Here is a 17,998-nt window from a genome sequence, read left to right on the forward strand (position 1 = left end):
CTGCAGACTGCTGTACTACCTTAAACCTCTTTGTATCAGTTGTGTGCCAAGCCTAATAAATGACTGCATAAACTAGTTACCAACTTGTGAGTGCTTGGAGGCCTGCAGCTCTGAAACATAAACCTCCCAGCCCTGCCAGAGCCATTTCTATTCTAAAAACACCCCAGTTCCCTGGTAGTCTACAGGGACACCATTCAGAATGAGAGATGCATCCACTGTAAAGTATTTAAATGGAATATGGAGCTGTGGGGAAGCTTAATTGCTAACAGGAAACACTGAGACACTGCAGAAAAGAGGGGACAAGGGAGTGCCTTTTGGAAGGAGTAACAAACAGAAGGCAAAACTACCTGAAAAACGTAAAATTCAATCCAGTAAGGCCAGAAATGCAACATACTATACTCTGACAAGTGCAATCACATACAGGATGGGGAACAACTGACCAAAAAAATAATTCAGAGAAGTATCTTGGAGTTATAGTACATGCCAAATTGAACTTGAACAAACAATGAGTTGTCAGGGGAAAAGGCAAACCCTATACTGGGACACGCAGGCCAAAGTCTCATCTGCAAGACACATGAAGTAACTGTGATGGATGCACTCGACCTCCTTAACCAAACTAGCAGTAGTGTGGTACAAACTCCAAAGGAGGTAAAGGCTTGAGCTGTAGCTGGGCCAAAAACTCCAAGAAACCCACAAAGCAGCAGAGTGACCCACTAAGCATCAATACATATGGGTTTGGACACCGTTCATGTGACTTACACATGAATAGCGGGTGTTTTTTCCAAGACTCATTTATCAAGGAACAAAGAAAGTTGTGGGTACGAGGATTCTCATGCATACCTTCCCATTGTATGCAATCTGACTACAAGCCAACCACTTTATCCCGTAAATATGACAGCCTAAGTGAGCCTTCATTGAGCTTCCCCTGCTAGGCAGGCAGCATGGTGGTGATGGTATAAATGGAGACTGCGATGCCCCTTGAGGTTGCTCCTTGAAGCAGAGACAACTTTTTCACAACAACAGATCTTTGGATGAGTCCAATTTGAACTTTCTCTAAATTGCGACTGGACCACACACCAGTGGCTCTCCCCTTGATCGGGACGCCTCTCAAGGCTTGAGATTCCTTACCTGAGACCAAGAGATCCTTCCTTACCCAAGATGGAGAAACTCCTTATTTGCAACAGATCCTTGGTAAGTGACTGATAGCATGCTAAATTAATACTTATGGAATCCATGTAGTTAATTCCTTTAGATATAAACTGTTGTTCAGGTCTGAGACTAAGGTTGGACCAAGCCGCAGTTCAGCTCCATCAGGAGTTTAGGAAGCAAGCACTCTCTGAGTGTTGTGAGGATCTCCCTTACCCTTTTGTACCTCCAGTCTCTGTGTAGATCATTCCAGCTCGATCTTCCTTCTTGTTTCATCCATGTAGTAAGTCGCAGAGTGAACCTTGTCCCTTGCCATTGAACTTTGTTAAGTCACACTTCCACAAATTCACATTAAAACTACTTTTGCTGATACCTTTGATGGTGATCCTTTCAGTGACCCTAAATCACTCATCCTCAACAGCAACCCTTTCTGCTGTATTCAACATTTGCAAAGCCTCAGCTAGAGTGCTGTATTCAGTTTAAACCACTGCACACCATATGCTGAGAATCTAAAGAGATTCCAGGGAGAGAAAGAAGAGTGATAGGAGGCCCAGAAAACACAACCTGCTAGAAAAACTGAACAGAGGGAAGGTTTTTGCTTGGTTTATTCTTAGTCTAAAGGAAAAAAAAATTGCAGGCACGCATAGTGAGAGTCTCTAAACATGCCAAAGTTCGCTGTAAGTAGAAAAGAATTACCTGTCCTGCATGTATGAGAAGGACACAAAGCAATGCATTTCAACCGCAGCAAGGGAATTTAGGTGAGACCTTGTGGCAGACACCCTGCTCCCCGCAAAAGCTTTTTAACTGTAAATACAGTGAGATGCTGGGACAGATTGCCTAGGGAGACTGAAGGCTTTTAAGCACAAGCCAGAAATGGTGCATGGCCAGCTCTGGGACATGGGTAGGTGCACAAGTTGGCACCACCTCCAACCCCATTCAGGTCCTGTCGTTTATTCCCTTTCCTGGTTTTTCTGTCCCTGGGTTATTACAGCAGCTCTGCTACAGGTTTTTCTGTTCACAGCTGCAACCACCTGCTGGGCAGTAGCAGCTGGTTCCTCTCTTCTTGCAGAAAAAGCCAGTACCCTACCTCTTGGACTGCAATGGATTAGGTGAGTTTATGAGATTGTTTTTATCCACATTTTATATGATTTCAAGAAGAGAGGTTTCAAAAGCAGAAGTGGAGAAGACAAAGACTCTGAAAGAGAACAAGTGCCTCCCTTCTGGCTACCTTTTACCTTTCACAAAACTATCATTGTTTGTGAAGGCCACCAGGGAGTTTACACATACATACTAAAACCATAGCATCATTTAGGTTGGAAAAGACCTTCAAGATCATAATCTACATGAACAGCTGGTGAGACAAGAGATGCATTCAAAAAACTACCATTTGCACTGAAAATCTGTATTAAATTTCAGAAAATGGTTGAAATATTTAAATATTAACGTCAAATCCAAAATCTTTTAAAACTTGCCCATATATACATTACAGATGTGTAAACAAACACCTGTCAACTGGGTGCACAATACTTTATTCTCGCGTAGTATGGGCTTCAATAACAAGTAAGCAATTATAATTACTATTGTTCTGCAATTTTGCTTGAATTTAAAAACCATCCTGTGGCAGAAACAGATACATACCTGCATATAAAACTCTTACTAAATGTAAACCACCTTCTTTGGAAACCTAATAACTATTCAACAGACTTACATGCTAGCACATTATACTGCTAGCACAGTACTCAAAAAGACAACCAGGGAAGTCTGGTTATTTTGGTGGCCTGGTAAAGGAACTCAGTGTGCTTCCCTGCCAGATCAATGGCTCGAATGCTGTCCCACATCAGTGATGCCTGAAACTGCAATCACATAATGATCTTTTGCCAGCTGCATGAATAAAACCAGTGGTTGTAGTCCCAGAGTGATCTGTCCTCAATGCAGCATCATCTAATTTAACACTCTTCTGGGTAGGCTCCATGAGGCAAAGTAATGGGTGGGCAGATGGATAGAAAAATTCCCACACTTGCAGAGGAGTGCTCTTGTTCTGAACAATGCTGGCACACCAAAATTTGACATTTAGCCTCAAAAAAGGGACAGAGAAAAGTGGCAGCTACTGCTTCTTTCTTTCAGTAGAGGACTAGACGTGCAGTCCTTAGTATGCTGAAATTTTCCATTTTTTTGGCTGATTGGTCTAAGCAAGAATTAAAAAGCCATAAAGGAGCTTCAGATCAGTTTTTTCATGGAAGCATCCTGTGTTTTTGATCCTGTACCACTGATGGAATTGGCCATTCAGTCTGCACTATACAAGACACACAAACACTATACTGATCAAAAGACAGTGTTTTGTCTGCATTTAATGCTATTAGAGATACCAAGAGTGGGAGCTTTTCATTGATACTCAAGTTCTGTGAACTGCTATTTGTGTAAGACTTTAATAACTGGCTTGACTAAGTTTTCAAACCACATCTGAAGACTCAGCTCTGAGGAACAGCAAAAGAGAAGTAGCAAAGCACTACCATTAGAATAGCAAACCATCAAAATATACCCCCAGTGCAACAACTCATCAATGTGCAACCATGGACAAATTTAATTCTGAATGCTTCTGTTCCTGTAGAACAAAGCTACTAATATTCACTACCTTTGAGAAATAACATTCATGTGTTTATACAAAAGGGAGGAGAAAAGTTGAAAGAAGATTCCCACTGAGAATCATTACGTAGAATTCTTATTTATCTTGTAAGGGAGCTAATTAAAATAATAATATGTTCATGGTTAATTACTGGAGGTGAGATCAATCAAAAGAGTGAATATGAAAGTTGGAGAAAAAAAGAGAATGGAAGAAATCTTCAGTGATTTGTTTAGAAATAGGACAAGAAACAAGCATTTTCACTGCAACAACATTCACATTTTAATCTCTCTATATCAGCAAACAACCTACCTATTAAGATTCCTGAAGGCTTAAATACACATGTTCATTTAAGGTGTCTGAGTGAAGGATTTTTAAAATCTTCTTCCTGATGGCAAAATGTATTTTGCCATTTGTTGTAAAAATCAAAACTATTTTTTATTCACAATTAACAATGCAATCATTTAATACACGGGAGCCTGTAAAGCAATCCTTTAAGCTCCATTACAATTGCTTAAGCTCTCGTTTAAAACTCCTGTGTGTAAAAAGGGATTCTCTACACTATATTCAATGGTTACAACTGTTTTAATCCATGTTATTTCACCTTGAGTTTTAAGGAATTCTGAGAAAGAAATGAAGCATGAAATGTAGCTTAGGACCAAGTATGCCAACTAACATGTCCATTCACTAGAAAAGCAGAAAACAAACCCCTGTGAATTCAAACAGAAGTTCTACTGGGTAAGGCATAAGAATAATATTTCACAATGAGTTTTATGCTATTAAGCAATCACTTCTCTTGTAGGCTTAAAACAAATGAACATTTTAATAATGTCGAGCATGAAGGTTCTATAGACTGCAACATTTTAAGAATGTCTTCAATTCCCTGCACACTTAGCAGAAAACCAAACAATCTAACACTAAAAGCTTGGAACTAGTGAATCACAAAGCCTGTATGACAATCCAAATGAACACAGAGACTGGTATTTTAGTATTATCCTTCACGCTGTGTGGTCTGGTATTGTGCTAATTCTTCCTAAGAGGAGTTCTGTACTCCTCCATACCAAACCACATTTCCATTGTTTTATATTCTGCTGAACAAAGGCTCCCAACACCCTAAACTGTGCAGCAATACCATGTGGTATGTAAGATGGGGATAAAGCAACTCCAGCCATTTTAACCTTAAAACAGGATTTTAACTGTATCGGTAAAAAAAAATCTATGCAAGGTTCTATCATTTTATCCTCTTACTTGGAATAGAGAGATCTGGTTCTCACTCCAGACACTTAAGGAATATCATGATCTGTGAGAATTACTCATGTGAATTACCTGAAGTGCATGGGTGGGACTGCTTAAATATAATGGGTGTAGAGCCAACTGCTACTCCTCTGCTCAGGCATAAGAATTTCAAAGTTCAAGAACATGTTAAGGCCATTACAGGAAATTCTTTACTTGATATTTTTTTAGAAATAAAGTCCTTCATACTGACAATTTCTAGCCTTAAAATGGAGTGTACTGTGGCTGCAAACATGTAACACATTTAATACGCAGTCTCTTGGTTTTCAAGAAATACGTGGCCTTAAAACTAGAGAACTACATTTTCAGTTAGTGTTTCTTCATCGACCTGCAATTAGAAGAGGTAATGGCAGATTAAAGTGGTGTTTTGTAACAACCACATGCCAAGGGTGTATGATGCTAAATTCACATAGGCAAACAGCCAATGCTGCCACGATTGTCACTATGATTTTGTTTTTGTGATATGTCCTCCAGAACAAGACTCTTGTCTTGGTGCCAAAATCACAGCCATTGCCAAAACACTGGCAGAGATCACAGCTGAAAACTTCAGGAGCTCTAATGGAGGCAGCCCAAAGCTTATTTTCCCCCTGCAAGGGCAGGTGTCTGCCATGCTATGGCAAGCACTAAAACTGGTGCATTTGTTCACATTTCCTCCTCCCCCCAACATTTCTTCTTCCTTACCACAATATGGAACCACAAGGAAATAAAAGGAATAAAATAGAAACAAACAACAAGCAGCTTGTTTCCTCCATGTATTAATTCTACCCTTCCATCCTGTGAGACGGAGGCAGGATTCAAACCCCAAATACTATTAGAAGCAAGAAAGTCCAGCTCCTCAAAAATCAATCCCCCTTTGGCTGTGCTGGATTCTCAAGAGAAGGAAGAAAATGATGCCAAAAAAACTTCCTTGAAGAAAAGTTGAGAGCTCTTTGTCTCTGCTCAGAATCAATGTAAAAAGTACATGCCTTTCTTCTCCGAGTGCTTTTTCTCAACAGAGATAGATTCAAAGCTACTGAATCTCTCTAAACTCAGATAATCTATTCATATGTACATAGAAAAGGGAAAGAAACAACATTAAGACCATTTCTATAACTACACTGAAAAATCAATGATGATTATCAGCTCTTGCATTGCTAAGCAGGTCTCGCTTACTACAGCTTTCACAGGACACTGCTTTCCTCTGCTGCCCTCTGTTATTTTTTTTATTTTAACGAGGGGATCTAATGCTCATGGAATGACACAACCAGCAACGGCGAGATCCAGGAATAGTGTGGGCAGGTGCTGTGCACAAGTTTCTCCCACACCATTGCCAATCAACCTCAAGCCTGACTCATCTTCTCTCAGTGTATTTTCCTGAAACAGAGATTAACCACTGTGCCAAACTGCACAGTGTAAAGTTCCACTAGGAATTAGAATGACTGTAGACAAATTTTCCCTATCAATGACTAATAACTTGAAATCAGTCCTGTAAGGGCTTAAAGATGGGGTGAAAGACTGAACAAAAACCCTGATAAACCTCTCATGAAAATCACTTCACCTATAAAACCAAATCTCTGCAAAAGAGGAAATTAATTCCAGCCGCAAGAAAAGAAATATCCTTTTTAAGACTTCTTGTTCTTTTATCTGTGCAGCAGTATCTAAAAAACATCTGCTTTTAAATCAAACTAAGTTGTGAAACTAAGTTGTGTTATGAATTTTACCCTTCTGCAAGAGCTAATCCAAAGTGCATCTGTCAATAGCAACATCTGTTTTGGTTCATCTCAAACTATTTCAAGGACACTACCAGAAGATATTTGAAGAATGGCAAAAGGAGTCCAACAATATTTTTAATGTTGTAACTTCAACACTTACAAGGCTGCGTATCAGGCTAAAAAGTAGGTGAGTTGTGAGCCAGGCCAGAAGACTGTTTATCCATGATTAGGTGTCACTGTTAGGTGTTAATATGGAGAGGCATGTAAGAACTTAGTTGGCAACTTTGTAAAGATAAAATAAAGGCTTTTTATTTAAAGCAACAGTGGAGCTATTGATGCAATAAACAGCTTACAGCAAGTGCCATTTGTAAGTTCCTGCAAAAGCGTTTTTTCCTCCTGTAAAACCCACACCAGGCTATTTCCTGAAAAAAGTCTGTCATTGTGATGGATGGAAGTGAGCAGGGAAGCAAAGACAAATTTCAAGAAGCGTTTGGCAGAGGAAAAATTATTAACACAACTTAATATATCATTTAACAAAAGTAGCCAGGATAAATTTTTGATGTGTGGCAAGCATTTTAAACAGTCTGACTTCTTCATGAAGGTCACGGTCTTTCAAGGTAAGGGCATTCGCACAAGTTAATGCACAGGATGTTAGACTACGTACTTGCAGGGTGTCACACTGAGCCAACAACCTACAGACATGCTCTTACCCTGGTGTAAATGTCAGGTACATTGAGACAGCTCTCCCTTCGGTAAATTGGCTAATTTGTTCTTGCTTTGGGCTGCTGAAGGGTAAGAACTTAACCTCAGGTACTACAAAGCAGCTGCTCTACCATAAATTTACTTAGTGTAGTAAACTTTATCACTGGTTCACACTTGCACTGCACAGCATCTACAAAGTCCTGTAAAGTGGATCCAAAAGAGCAAAACATAGGCGCTGTGGCATTTTCCAATTGCCATTTATTCAGGTTTCAGATACATGGCACCTTACACTTCCCGTTCAAATCTTCTTAACTCAGTTATGTTCAAAGACTGCTAAAGAACAACAACACATTAAAGTTTCATATATGCTGTGCAGACAAAGCTAGGAAAATTGCTAGTCTAAATAGGTATTTCTTCAGGTATATGAGAATAAAGGAAAAACCTTGGCAGGAGACCTGCCTTTCATTAAGGACACAGATCAGGACAGGGCCGGCAATATTTTTCTTTACTGCTTAGTAATTCTGATGGAAATTAAAATGATGAAATAAATCCCTTAGTGTTTTTTATTCTCCTGTAATCAGCAATCTTTGCCTATTCTCAGTATATTTCTTGCATTCTTAATTTTGAATTTCTTTCACAATGCCCTGCAATGCTGCCGAGTTTTGCAGTGGCTATGCAAGACTTTAATCTAGTTGACAGCCATTTATAAATTGCTTTGATAAGCTCCCATCTCCCTTTTCCTCCTCCAAGCAGAAGCATCATCAAGGGTCCAAGTGGGACCCCACAGATGAAAACGAGGACTAAAGTCTGGCAGGAGTGTGTAGCACTGGCAGGCTGAGTTACTACAAAGGCGACCAGGCAGTCCCAGCTCTGGCCCTGACAAAAAGCCTCTTTCACAGCTCAGCTGAGATTTCTCCATCGATCTGAATGATATGGGAAACTAATTTTCAAGATGCTGCCATGCCGAGATCATTTGTTGAGAAAAGGCAAAACTGGATGATGAGTGGTGAGCAAAGAGTGCTCTTTACAAGCACTGATCCCAGTGCAACTACACAGGTTGCATTTCCCTAGAGCTGGTACTGAGCCGGAGTAAGGAGAAAACCAGAAACAGGAATACTGACTTCCACCCCGTTACAGCCTAGTGGTGAAGCTCTGCCAGTGATGTTCAAAGTGAAGGATTCCAAAGGCATAGCAACAGCATGCTTCCTCCTCAAAATTATTTGTATTACTATCCTATTTTACCTTAATTTAGCATGTAATTGATTTAAATGTAAAATTAGATTTTGTTTTTCCAGACATTCATTTAATAAAATTTGATTTACTAGAAAAATACATTACTTCTAATTTATGGCAACCCCTTCTAAACCCTTTTTAATTACATGGGTATTTGCGTTCCATTATTATGTGTCTGAGGTTGATGGCAGTATTATAATTGTACCAAGCTGTTTCCTAAAGAGAATGCTGTTTTCTTTCTCTTTTTCAGCTCACTATGCTCTGAAGTTACTTTGTGGAAGTCCCTTAATGAATTTGAGTGAAGCAGTAAAAATGTATCCTCCGTGTGAATGTTTCTAGCAAACTGTCATCTACAACACTCTTACTTCTCTCTGGAGATGCAGAGACAAACAGATGGGACTGTTTACAACCACCTCATGCACACACACTACTGTCTTTATGCTTTTACAGAATATGCCCTGTGTATGTGCTGGAGGCAAAAGTAAAAATAAAGAGATAAAGAAAAATACCTAATCTCCTTTCAAAGACTCCAAGCCATGCTGTTACTGTTATAGTGTTGCTTAACTTTTATCTCCTAGGTCATTTCACCTTTTTCCAGGCTAAGCTTATTTAAGTTCCACTTTAGGCATCAGATCTTGTTATACCTTTGTCTACAGTATGAAAAATCCTCTATTCCACTCTTCTTCTTACTCTACAGATGCAATATCCTACATATAAAATAATGCCTCCACCCTTCTGTATTTCTTTTATAAATTGCAGGTGTTAAATACACTAAGCATCACAATATAATGACTGTTTTTCTAGATCCCCAATTATTTTGGGTGAGTCACCATCCCTGAAGGTATTTAAAAGGCGCGTAGATGTGGTGCTTAGGAACATAGTTTAGCGGTGGACTTGGCAGTGCTGGGTTTATGGTTGGACTCGATAATCTTAAAGGTCTTTTCCAACTGAAATGATTCTATGATTTCAGCAAATTTTTACAAATTCTATCTAGAAGTTCTGTATCTTTCTTAAAGTCCTGACCAGGGCACAGTATTTTATCAGGGGCTTACAAAAGCTGTGTTTAGCGGAAAGATCACATACAACTTAAAAGTGTATATTTTGCATAATCTTTTTAGTCACAATACTTGTTATTAAGTCAATGGGAGTAATTTCTCTTCAACTTTATAAGCCTTAAACTTAGCTAATTGTGCAAAGCTTTTGACAGCATCCCACACAGCATCCTTGTCTCTAAACTGGAGACATGGATTTGACAGGTGGACAACTCAGTGGATAAGGAATTGGCTGGATGGTCACACTCAAAGAGTTGTGATCAATGGCTCAACGTCCAAGTGGAGACTGGTGATGAATGGAGTACCTCAGGGGTCAGTACTGAGACCGGGGCTGTTCAACATCTTTGCTGGCAACATGGACAGTGGGATTGAGTACACCCTCAGCAAGTTTGCCAATGACACCAAGCTGTGCAGTGCAGCCAACACACTGGAGGGAAGGGATGCCATCCAGAGGGACCTTGACAGACTTGAGAGGTGGGCCCAAGTGAAACTCATGAAGGCCAAGTGCAAGGTCCTGCACATGGGTCGGAGCAACCCCCAGTATCTAATACAGACCGGACAGAGAATGGACTGAGAACATCCCTGATGAGAAGGACTGGGGGTGCTGGTGGTTGGGAAGCTCTACATGGCCTGGTAATGTACACTTGCAGCCTAAATCCTGGGCTGCATCAAAAGAAGCGTGACCAGCAGGTCAAGGGAGGTTATTCTTCCCCTCTACTCCACTCTCATGAGATCCCACCTGGAGTACCATGTTCAGCTCTGGAGTCCCCAACTTAAAAAGGACATGGACTTGTTGGAACAAGTCCAGAGGCAGGCCACAAAGATGATCAGAGGGCTGGAGCACCTCTCCTGAGAAGACAGCCTGAGAAAGTTGGGCTTGTTCAGCCTGGAGAAGAGACGGCTCCCGAGAGACCTTATAGCAGCCTTTCAGTACCTAAAGGGGACCTAGAAGAAAGCTGGAGAGGGACTTTTTACAAGGGCATGTAGTGAAAGGACAAGGAGGAATGGCTTTAAACTGAAAGAGGATAGATTTAGATTAGGTATTAGGAAGAAATTCTTTACTGTGAGGGTGGTGAGGGACAGAACAGGTTGCCTAGAGAAGCTGTGGATGCCCCATCCGTGGCACTATTCAAGGCCAGGCTGGATGGGGCTTTGAGCAACCTGGTCTAGTGGCAGGTGTCCTTGCTCGTGGCAGGAAGGTTGGAACTAGATGACCTTTATTGTCCCTACTCAAATCATTCTATAATTTTATGATAATTCTGACACGGCTTCACTTAAGTGTAAGAAACAGGCACCTCCAAAGGAGTCTCCATGCTACTAAACTGAAATACCTGTCTAAGCCTTTGGTGCACCTACAATAGCATTTTAGTTCTAAAGCAAGTGTCCTCACCACCTTCACTTCCCACAGCAGAGGTCTCAATGCTTGCAGACTGGATTCCTTCTGGATGAAACTCGTGTAGCAGATACACTGCAGGAGCACATCAAAAGTACTTCAATAATAGAAATTCAGTCTACAGGACAGGACAGCACTACAGCTAGTTCAAAGTAAAGCTCTCAGAACAGACACTGGATCCTCAGCACAAGCCATTACACTCCTATGATTATTAAGCCACACTGCTTGTTACTGCAGATGCAGTGTATAGCCTTCCAGGGACTGCAAAGGGAGTTCTGGGAGACCAGCTGACACAACCCACCTGATTTCAGATTTTGAAGTGGGATAAATTCCTCCCTGGTTCCCACATGTCTTACCTTCACTTGGCTATACTGAAATGCAGATTGCCGTAATGGGACCATTTAACAAGCAGTTCACATCATTATAAACCAGTAACCTCCTATCCTTTCTTTGTTATCTGCCAGTCTTTGTTGACTCCAAATACTTTATCAGCAAAGATTTTATTCTCCAGATTCCTGAGGAATTTACTGAGTGGATTAAACCTTGCTAGGAGAGACCTCACTCATTTCTTTCCATGTTTATGTCTCATTGAACCAGTCTGTAGATCATCCATGTCTGTAATGTCATGCACTGCACTTGTGCAAACTTTTAAACTCAGGGGCATTTGTTTTATCAAGGCATAAAGCCTCTTAGGAAATTTGAGCCTTTGATGGCTTTATAAACCATCTGTGCAATCTTGCCCTCCCAAGAGGCAGCAGGAATATCTGACCACACCTGTTTTTCATGAAACCATGCTACACAAGATAAATATGTTTGTCTTTCAATTCTTTATTCATGGAGTCCGAATGAATCATTAAGAACCTTGGGAAGCTGCTAAGAGTATCCACGCAGTGCTAACCTACTGTTTATTAAGTACTGAAGCAATATCCCATGGACCTAGATCCTATGGTACTGGGTAGTGTACAAATAGAATGGAAGGTTCCCTGCCCCAAATGGTTTAAACATCCAATACTAAAAGCTGTTAGACCTGTACAACAATTGCTTCATGGGGTTTTACATTAGAAATGTTAATTATACATATGCATGTATTTTAAATTGCTTTTATCATGTGCTCCTCGTTCTAGTTGTTCCAGCACTGCAAGCAAAGGACCTAATCCTGCTCTTACAAAAATCGAAGTAAGTTGCTCCATGTGTAACTGCATTGATCAACGCAATCTAATATGGTACTTCTTGGAAAGGTGGACAGAAGGAATATTCTTATACAGCATGAACGAACATAATTTTTCTGTTCACATCACTAGATATTTTCCTGCTTTCCTTCCAAATAAACATGGTTAAGACCTTTCACAGTTCTACAGCTTTCACATTTGATGCCAGCTACAAATGAATCAACACATTTACTTCTTTCCTCCCAGTTTCCTCTTGAGGTCTTAATAAAGATCCACAGTATGAACTTGCGGCAGATTCTTCAGTATTTTTATAAAAGAGTGGTGGGGACAGAAGTGTTTTATCTATTGTTGCCACTTCCCACAGCGGGCCCCGGAATACTGTGGAAGTCCTGGGAAGATAAGTGGTTATTCCAAGTTTCCTCTATTTCTCCACTGCCTCTTAAGCCTTGCCCTATCACACACTTTCCTATGGAAACCATGCCAACTTGTCCTGGTGGTAGAAATACATAAACATGGAAAAGCAGCAGCTTGATGTTAAAAACAAGTATCAAAGGACACTGTAACATTGGAAAAAATTAATATTGCCTCATAACGTAACACAACTGAATATTGAGTCTGGCCTCGTTACTTGCAGTGGCATCTTCCAATCTCTAACAAGACTTGGTGGAATTCCTTCAGAGCACACACAGACCTGCAACCCAGGAGTTAATCAAAGCACTCTCACCCTTAGCCAAGTGGAATTTTGTTAAACTCTTGCATAAGTGATGACAGCAAGACAACAGGATTCACGTTTATTACCTGAACTGTCTGGTAAACTGAAGGATCAAATCCTTTCACAGTCACCTCCCGGAAAACTCTTGGCTCCAGTTCCTCTTTGGTCAGATCACAGTGATATATAATACCTAAAACAGAATGCAAGATTGTGAGCTTTGTGTATGTCCATCATTAAAAGGATACCAGTTTTGCCACTGTCATGGAGTAATGAATGGCAAAGGTAACTCAGCAGGGTGAAAAACAGTAGCTCCAGACACATTCTTACAGTTAATATATAATTCAACACATACATAGATGCACTTCATCTAGGTAGGGTGTAAAGGCTTTCTGTACAAAAAGAATAATTCTCACTGCCCATACACAGCCAAGTATCCAAAGTGGGTGAAATAAAATGGAAAAAAAGAATTGTTTTCATAAAGTTACACAGCACTTACTGAGAATTATAATGTTGGAAGAAAGTAGTATAAAGTCATTTTAAAAACATCTCTTCTAGAGCTACCAGTCTGAAAATTAATATATCAAGCATTTTACTCAGGTCAACATTTTTCTCTTTATGATAAAATACTTTGAAATTACAATTCAAACAGACCCCCAAATAAGGGAAAGAGCTGAGCAACCACTTGAAATTATGGCAGAGTAGCAGAGGTTACCTATGTAAACTGAACAGAATTTGGACTCATAATTTATTTTACGTCCTGATCCTGCAGGTTTCAAGGCAAATTCAACTGCTTGAGTTGCACCTATGATTTCCAAAGGACTGTGCACATGAGAAAAGTTTGTCTATAAGCATTATAAAACTCTAAGGTTGGAGCAGAGGCAGAATACCAGAGACTGCAGCAACCTGGACACTACACAGATGTGTAATTAGCCAAGAAGAAGTTTGCCTTTAGACTATAAATCATATTTCCTGTCATTCAATCCTAATAACATTTGAGCACCTGTCATACAGCATGACTCTCATGTTTGCACACTAGTTAGTAAATCCTAACATTCATGAATACACTACAGATACATATGATACATAAAACTAACCTCCGGGTTAATTACTCTTTGATTTTCTGCTTTACAAGCTGGTCTCTATAAGATTTTAAATGTATATTAGGGAAAAGAACGCTAAAAGGTAAGGCAACAAGCCCTCTACAGGGATCCTCAACGTAATAAAACTAATCAAGGTGGACAGGACTTGACTGAAGTATATTTTAGACACTTCCAGGAGGCCAGAAGTAATTATTGCAGAGGTTATAGACATAAAAACTTATATTGAGACATGAGATAATGAGGAACCATATCTCATAGAAGGGAATTGCCTCATTAAATCACTTTTATAGACTGTAGAAAATCAAAAAGATACAGCTTGGCAAAGGAACACAGATGAACATCAACACTTCTAATAACTGATAAAGCCTCTTTCCATAATGGTGCATTAATAGGGGAATAAAAGTAGAACTACTCTAATCTGCTGGGATATTTTTTTTTTCTTCATTTGTCACAAAGTGACTAGCAAGCCTAATGCAGGGTGACAGGTACAAACAAGCATTAAAGCACCATTTCCCTTAAAGATTAGGATCCAGAAAGTGATGCGAAAGCACAAAGGAAAGCACACCAGGCAGTAATAGGCAGAGCAGTCATTTGACATATATACAGCTGCCCAAGCTAGATAATGTATTAGCAAACATTACACAGAGAGCAGGCAGAATAGCTGCATATTAGGAAGCCACATGATGAAGTATAAGCACAGTCACAGGCTGCATTTCAGGAGTCAATCAACCTCGTATTACAGTAATATGCAATTCAACCCCTGGTACGGCATCTCCTGTTTTGTTATATTTTTAGCTGCATGGCAGTTAATATCCAAAAACATAGTAATGTCAGAGCCTGCACTTTTTTGCTGGGTGCTAAATAAATGCAACACACTAGAGTGCTCAAGTAAGTGCTTACTGGACTGGACAGTAGGGATAACCATATTTTCAGGGAATAGCAAAAAATATTTTTATGATGTCTTGGTTTAAGCTGCTTTATTCACTATTTCATATGTAAGTTTACCAATACTTTTGTTAGGTGTTAAACACCACTATGTTAATTTGTTTCTCATTACAAAAAAATAGTGCAACTTAATGCAAGTGCAAATTATATTGATTTTGGATAGTTAAGTAGGAAGAACTATGTTAATCAAGGACCAGCCCTGTATCTTTTGTCTGGTTATTCCACTAATAGGGCAAATGGAGGTGGCATGGAAATTAAAAAATATGCACACATGTTCCTAAACATTACCTCTCTGGACTGCTTTCCTCACCCTTTCCTTATTCCCATACAGTCTACCTCCATGTCTTCCCTTCTTCTTTCTTCTAGATTCCAGGTTGCTCTGCCCCAGTTAACAGAGCTATGCCATGGGGAATCCTCTGTAGATGCTGAGCACATGAATTAAAAGGAGACAAAAAACCCTGCCTAAGCAACCAGCAGGCAGTGAGAGCAGCCATTGCTGGCTGGCTGGCAACCCACGAGCTAAAATACATCTCTGGGCTCTTCCCCTCCATATGTTTAGCAGCTGCAGAGACTCTGTTGGCTCAGCTAGGATGAATGGTGCATCTACTGGCCTACAAGGTGGGATGTGAGCAAATGAACTAGCTGAACCATTAAGCTAGGATGAAGAGTGTCCTCAAACTCCTCTCCAGATGCAATGGCTGCAATGATGTGAATGTTGTTTGAAAGTTTATTTAAAAGAGGAACTGGAAACATATCTTATTTCTGGTTATGTAAACAGTAAGATAACAATAGGCAATTCACCACACTGATCTGCTAAGCTTGAAAGATAATTTTGAAAATTTGACACAATCCTTTCTAGGAAAACGAGCAAACCTATCAAAACTATTATATAGCCATTTTGCAATGTGGCTGTGCTCTAACTGAAACAGCAAAAATGTACGTCACATGCTTTAAGAACATTTTTGATCATCTGATTCATGTTCACTCAAAACCCTGGAAGAAGACAAAGAGTCTGGAGCATATCTCCCCTCTCCATATTTGAATTCTGTCCTGCATTAGCTATTGATTGCTTGGGGCAGGGAGAACGGCAGGGGGGAAGGGCAGGGGAAGAGAATAGAAAATACATTTTATTTTATATACTAGCTTGACAATTGCAAAGAAACTCCCTTCCTGGTGTGCCACACGTATTACATAACGCTTTGGACAGGCTCTGGCTTTGCAGGATTGTACAAACGATTTGTACAGCAATCCAACAAACATCAAGTGTTGCAAGAACAGACAGTAAGGATGCTCTAATGAGGCTATGCATAAATGAATCACAAAGCTGTCAGAGAGAGAATTTTTGTGACTTTTATTAATGTTCATCAAAATTGTGATGAAAGTCACAATACATTAACAATTGTCTTCAACAGAATTTGTAAACTTGTACCTTGCTGTATGAAGCAAGAACTGTGAGAATACTACAGTTTCATGTCAAGCACAAGCCAGTCTTGAGCAATTTCTCAATGCAGGTCTCTCTAATATTAGTAGCCATATTATTTAAGCTTCATGGATCCAGGACTGGTGCATTTGGTGCATTTGACTGGTGCTTACTACAGGAGGGGAAGCAGTTTTATATAACTACTAAACAACAGAAAACAGTATAGACACTGCTCTTAGCATAAGGAATAATAATGAAGGAAGAAAAAAAATCCAAACTTACCTGGAGATAAAAAGGAAGTAAACTGATAAAATATTTCGGTGTCCTTCTTTTGGCCACTATATCCCACAATACTGCCAACCTCGAGGGGGAAAGTCTTGAGATGTGCACCAGTAGCTAGGTCATGAAGTTGCAGGATATTCTTCACGTCATGCAGATAGCACAAAACCAGGAAGTTGGACCTCACACAAGCAACCCATTCTGCAGAGTGTGGAAAAGAAAAACAAAGCCACAGAAAATAGAGTTAAAAATTGTAAGAAAGAAAAAAAATCAGACATAATTTGATTCTAAAATTCTTTAGCATACCTAAATACATGCACCAAAATTTCTGACATGCATTGAATTTAACTCTTAAATCTTTAGAAGTCACTTGCCTTCTGAAACAAAAAAGTGAACCCAAAAGTAAAGGCTGACATTTTTTGGAAATGCACTAACCATGCCTGCTTGAAGCTAGTTTATACAGACACGGCAATAAAGATGCTTAACCAAGATGCTTATACGTTTGCGGTGTTCATAGATCAATACTGCTCTTGAATATGACATACTTCAATGCAAAACCCAAGCAAACCATTGATCTTTGCCAGCAATACTTGTGGAAATGCATGAAAAACAAAATAATAATCAGGATTTAGACTCAAGCTAAACTAGTAAGAATAAAACCACCTGTGATCCTGTACTGAACATTAAAGTCTAGAGCAGGGGTCCTCAAAACTTTTTAACCAGGGGGCCGGAGCAGGGATGCAGTGGCAGGCAGTCATCTGCGGCTGCTTGGTTTCGCCCCCCAACCCCCGGCGGGGGTCGGGGGGGGGTCGGGGGGTCTGTAAATACCGGGGGCCGGATTGAGGACCCTGGGGGGCTCTATCCAGCACACGGACTGTAGTTTGAGGACCCCAGGTCTAGAACCTAGAGGTTACTATTAATCTTGTTTTTATTGCTTCATCGTTCTTATTCAGGCTACTCTTGTAAACAAGCTCTAACAGGTAGGAGAAAAGGGCTATTCTGAGGTGATCTTCAACAGCCATTTTTTAAAAAAGCATGTTTATTCAACAAGCTAATGTTGTTGAAAAGCATTCTTGAGACCCTAAGGTAGTAGAACAGAATGCAGCAGAGTGAACTCAGTCTGGCAAAAGGGCCCCGGAACAAAGCGCTCGGCAGAGGCGTTTCCTTTATGCCCCTCATGGCAGTCCTGGACCCCTGCAGAGCTGCCCACCTTGGCTGTGCAGGAATGACGGCTTTTGCTTCA

General features: G+C 40.1%; 1 protein-coding gene across 1 annotated transcript in view; it reads right to left on the minus strand.

The window, feature by feature from the left end:
- The window catches only part of LOC119149755 (prolyl endopeptidase), a 113,527-nt gene that overhangs the window by 31,625 nt on the left and 63,904 nt on the right, over positions 1–17,998 (minus strand). The window contains exons 9-10 of the mRNA XM_037391423.1: positions 16,759–16,956; positions 13,098–13,201 (exon numbers count right to left, since the gene is read on the minus strand). Of these exons, the coding sequence (XP_037247320.1) occupies positions 13,098–13,201; positions 16,759–16,956 (302 nt within the window). The remainder of the gene's footprint in view (positions 1–13,097; positions 13,202–16,758; positions 16,957–17,998) is intronic.

The sequence above is a fragment of the Falco rusticolus genome, chromosome 6 (genome assembly GCF_015220075.1).
Source record: "Falco rusticolus isolate bFalRus1 chromosome 6, bFalRus1.pri, whole genome shotgun sequence".
Taxonomy (NCBI): Eukaryota; Metazoa; Chordata; class Aves; order Falconiformes; family Falconidae; genus Falco; species Falco rusticolus.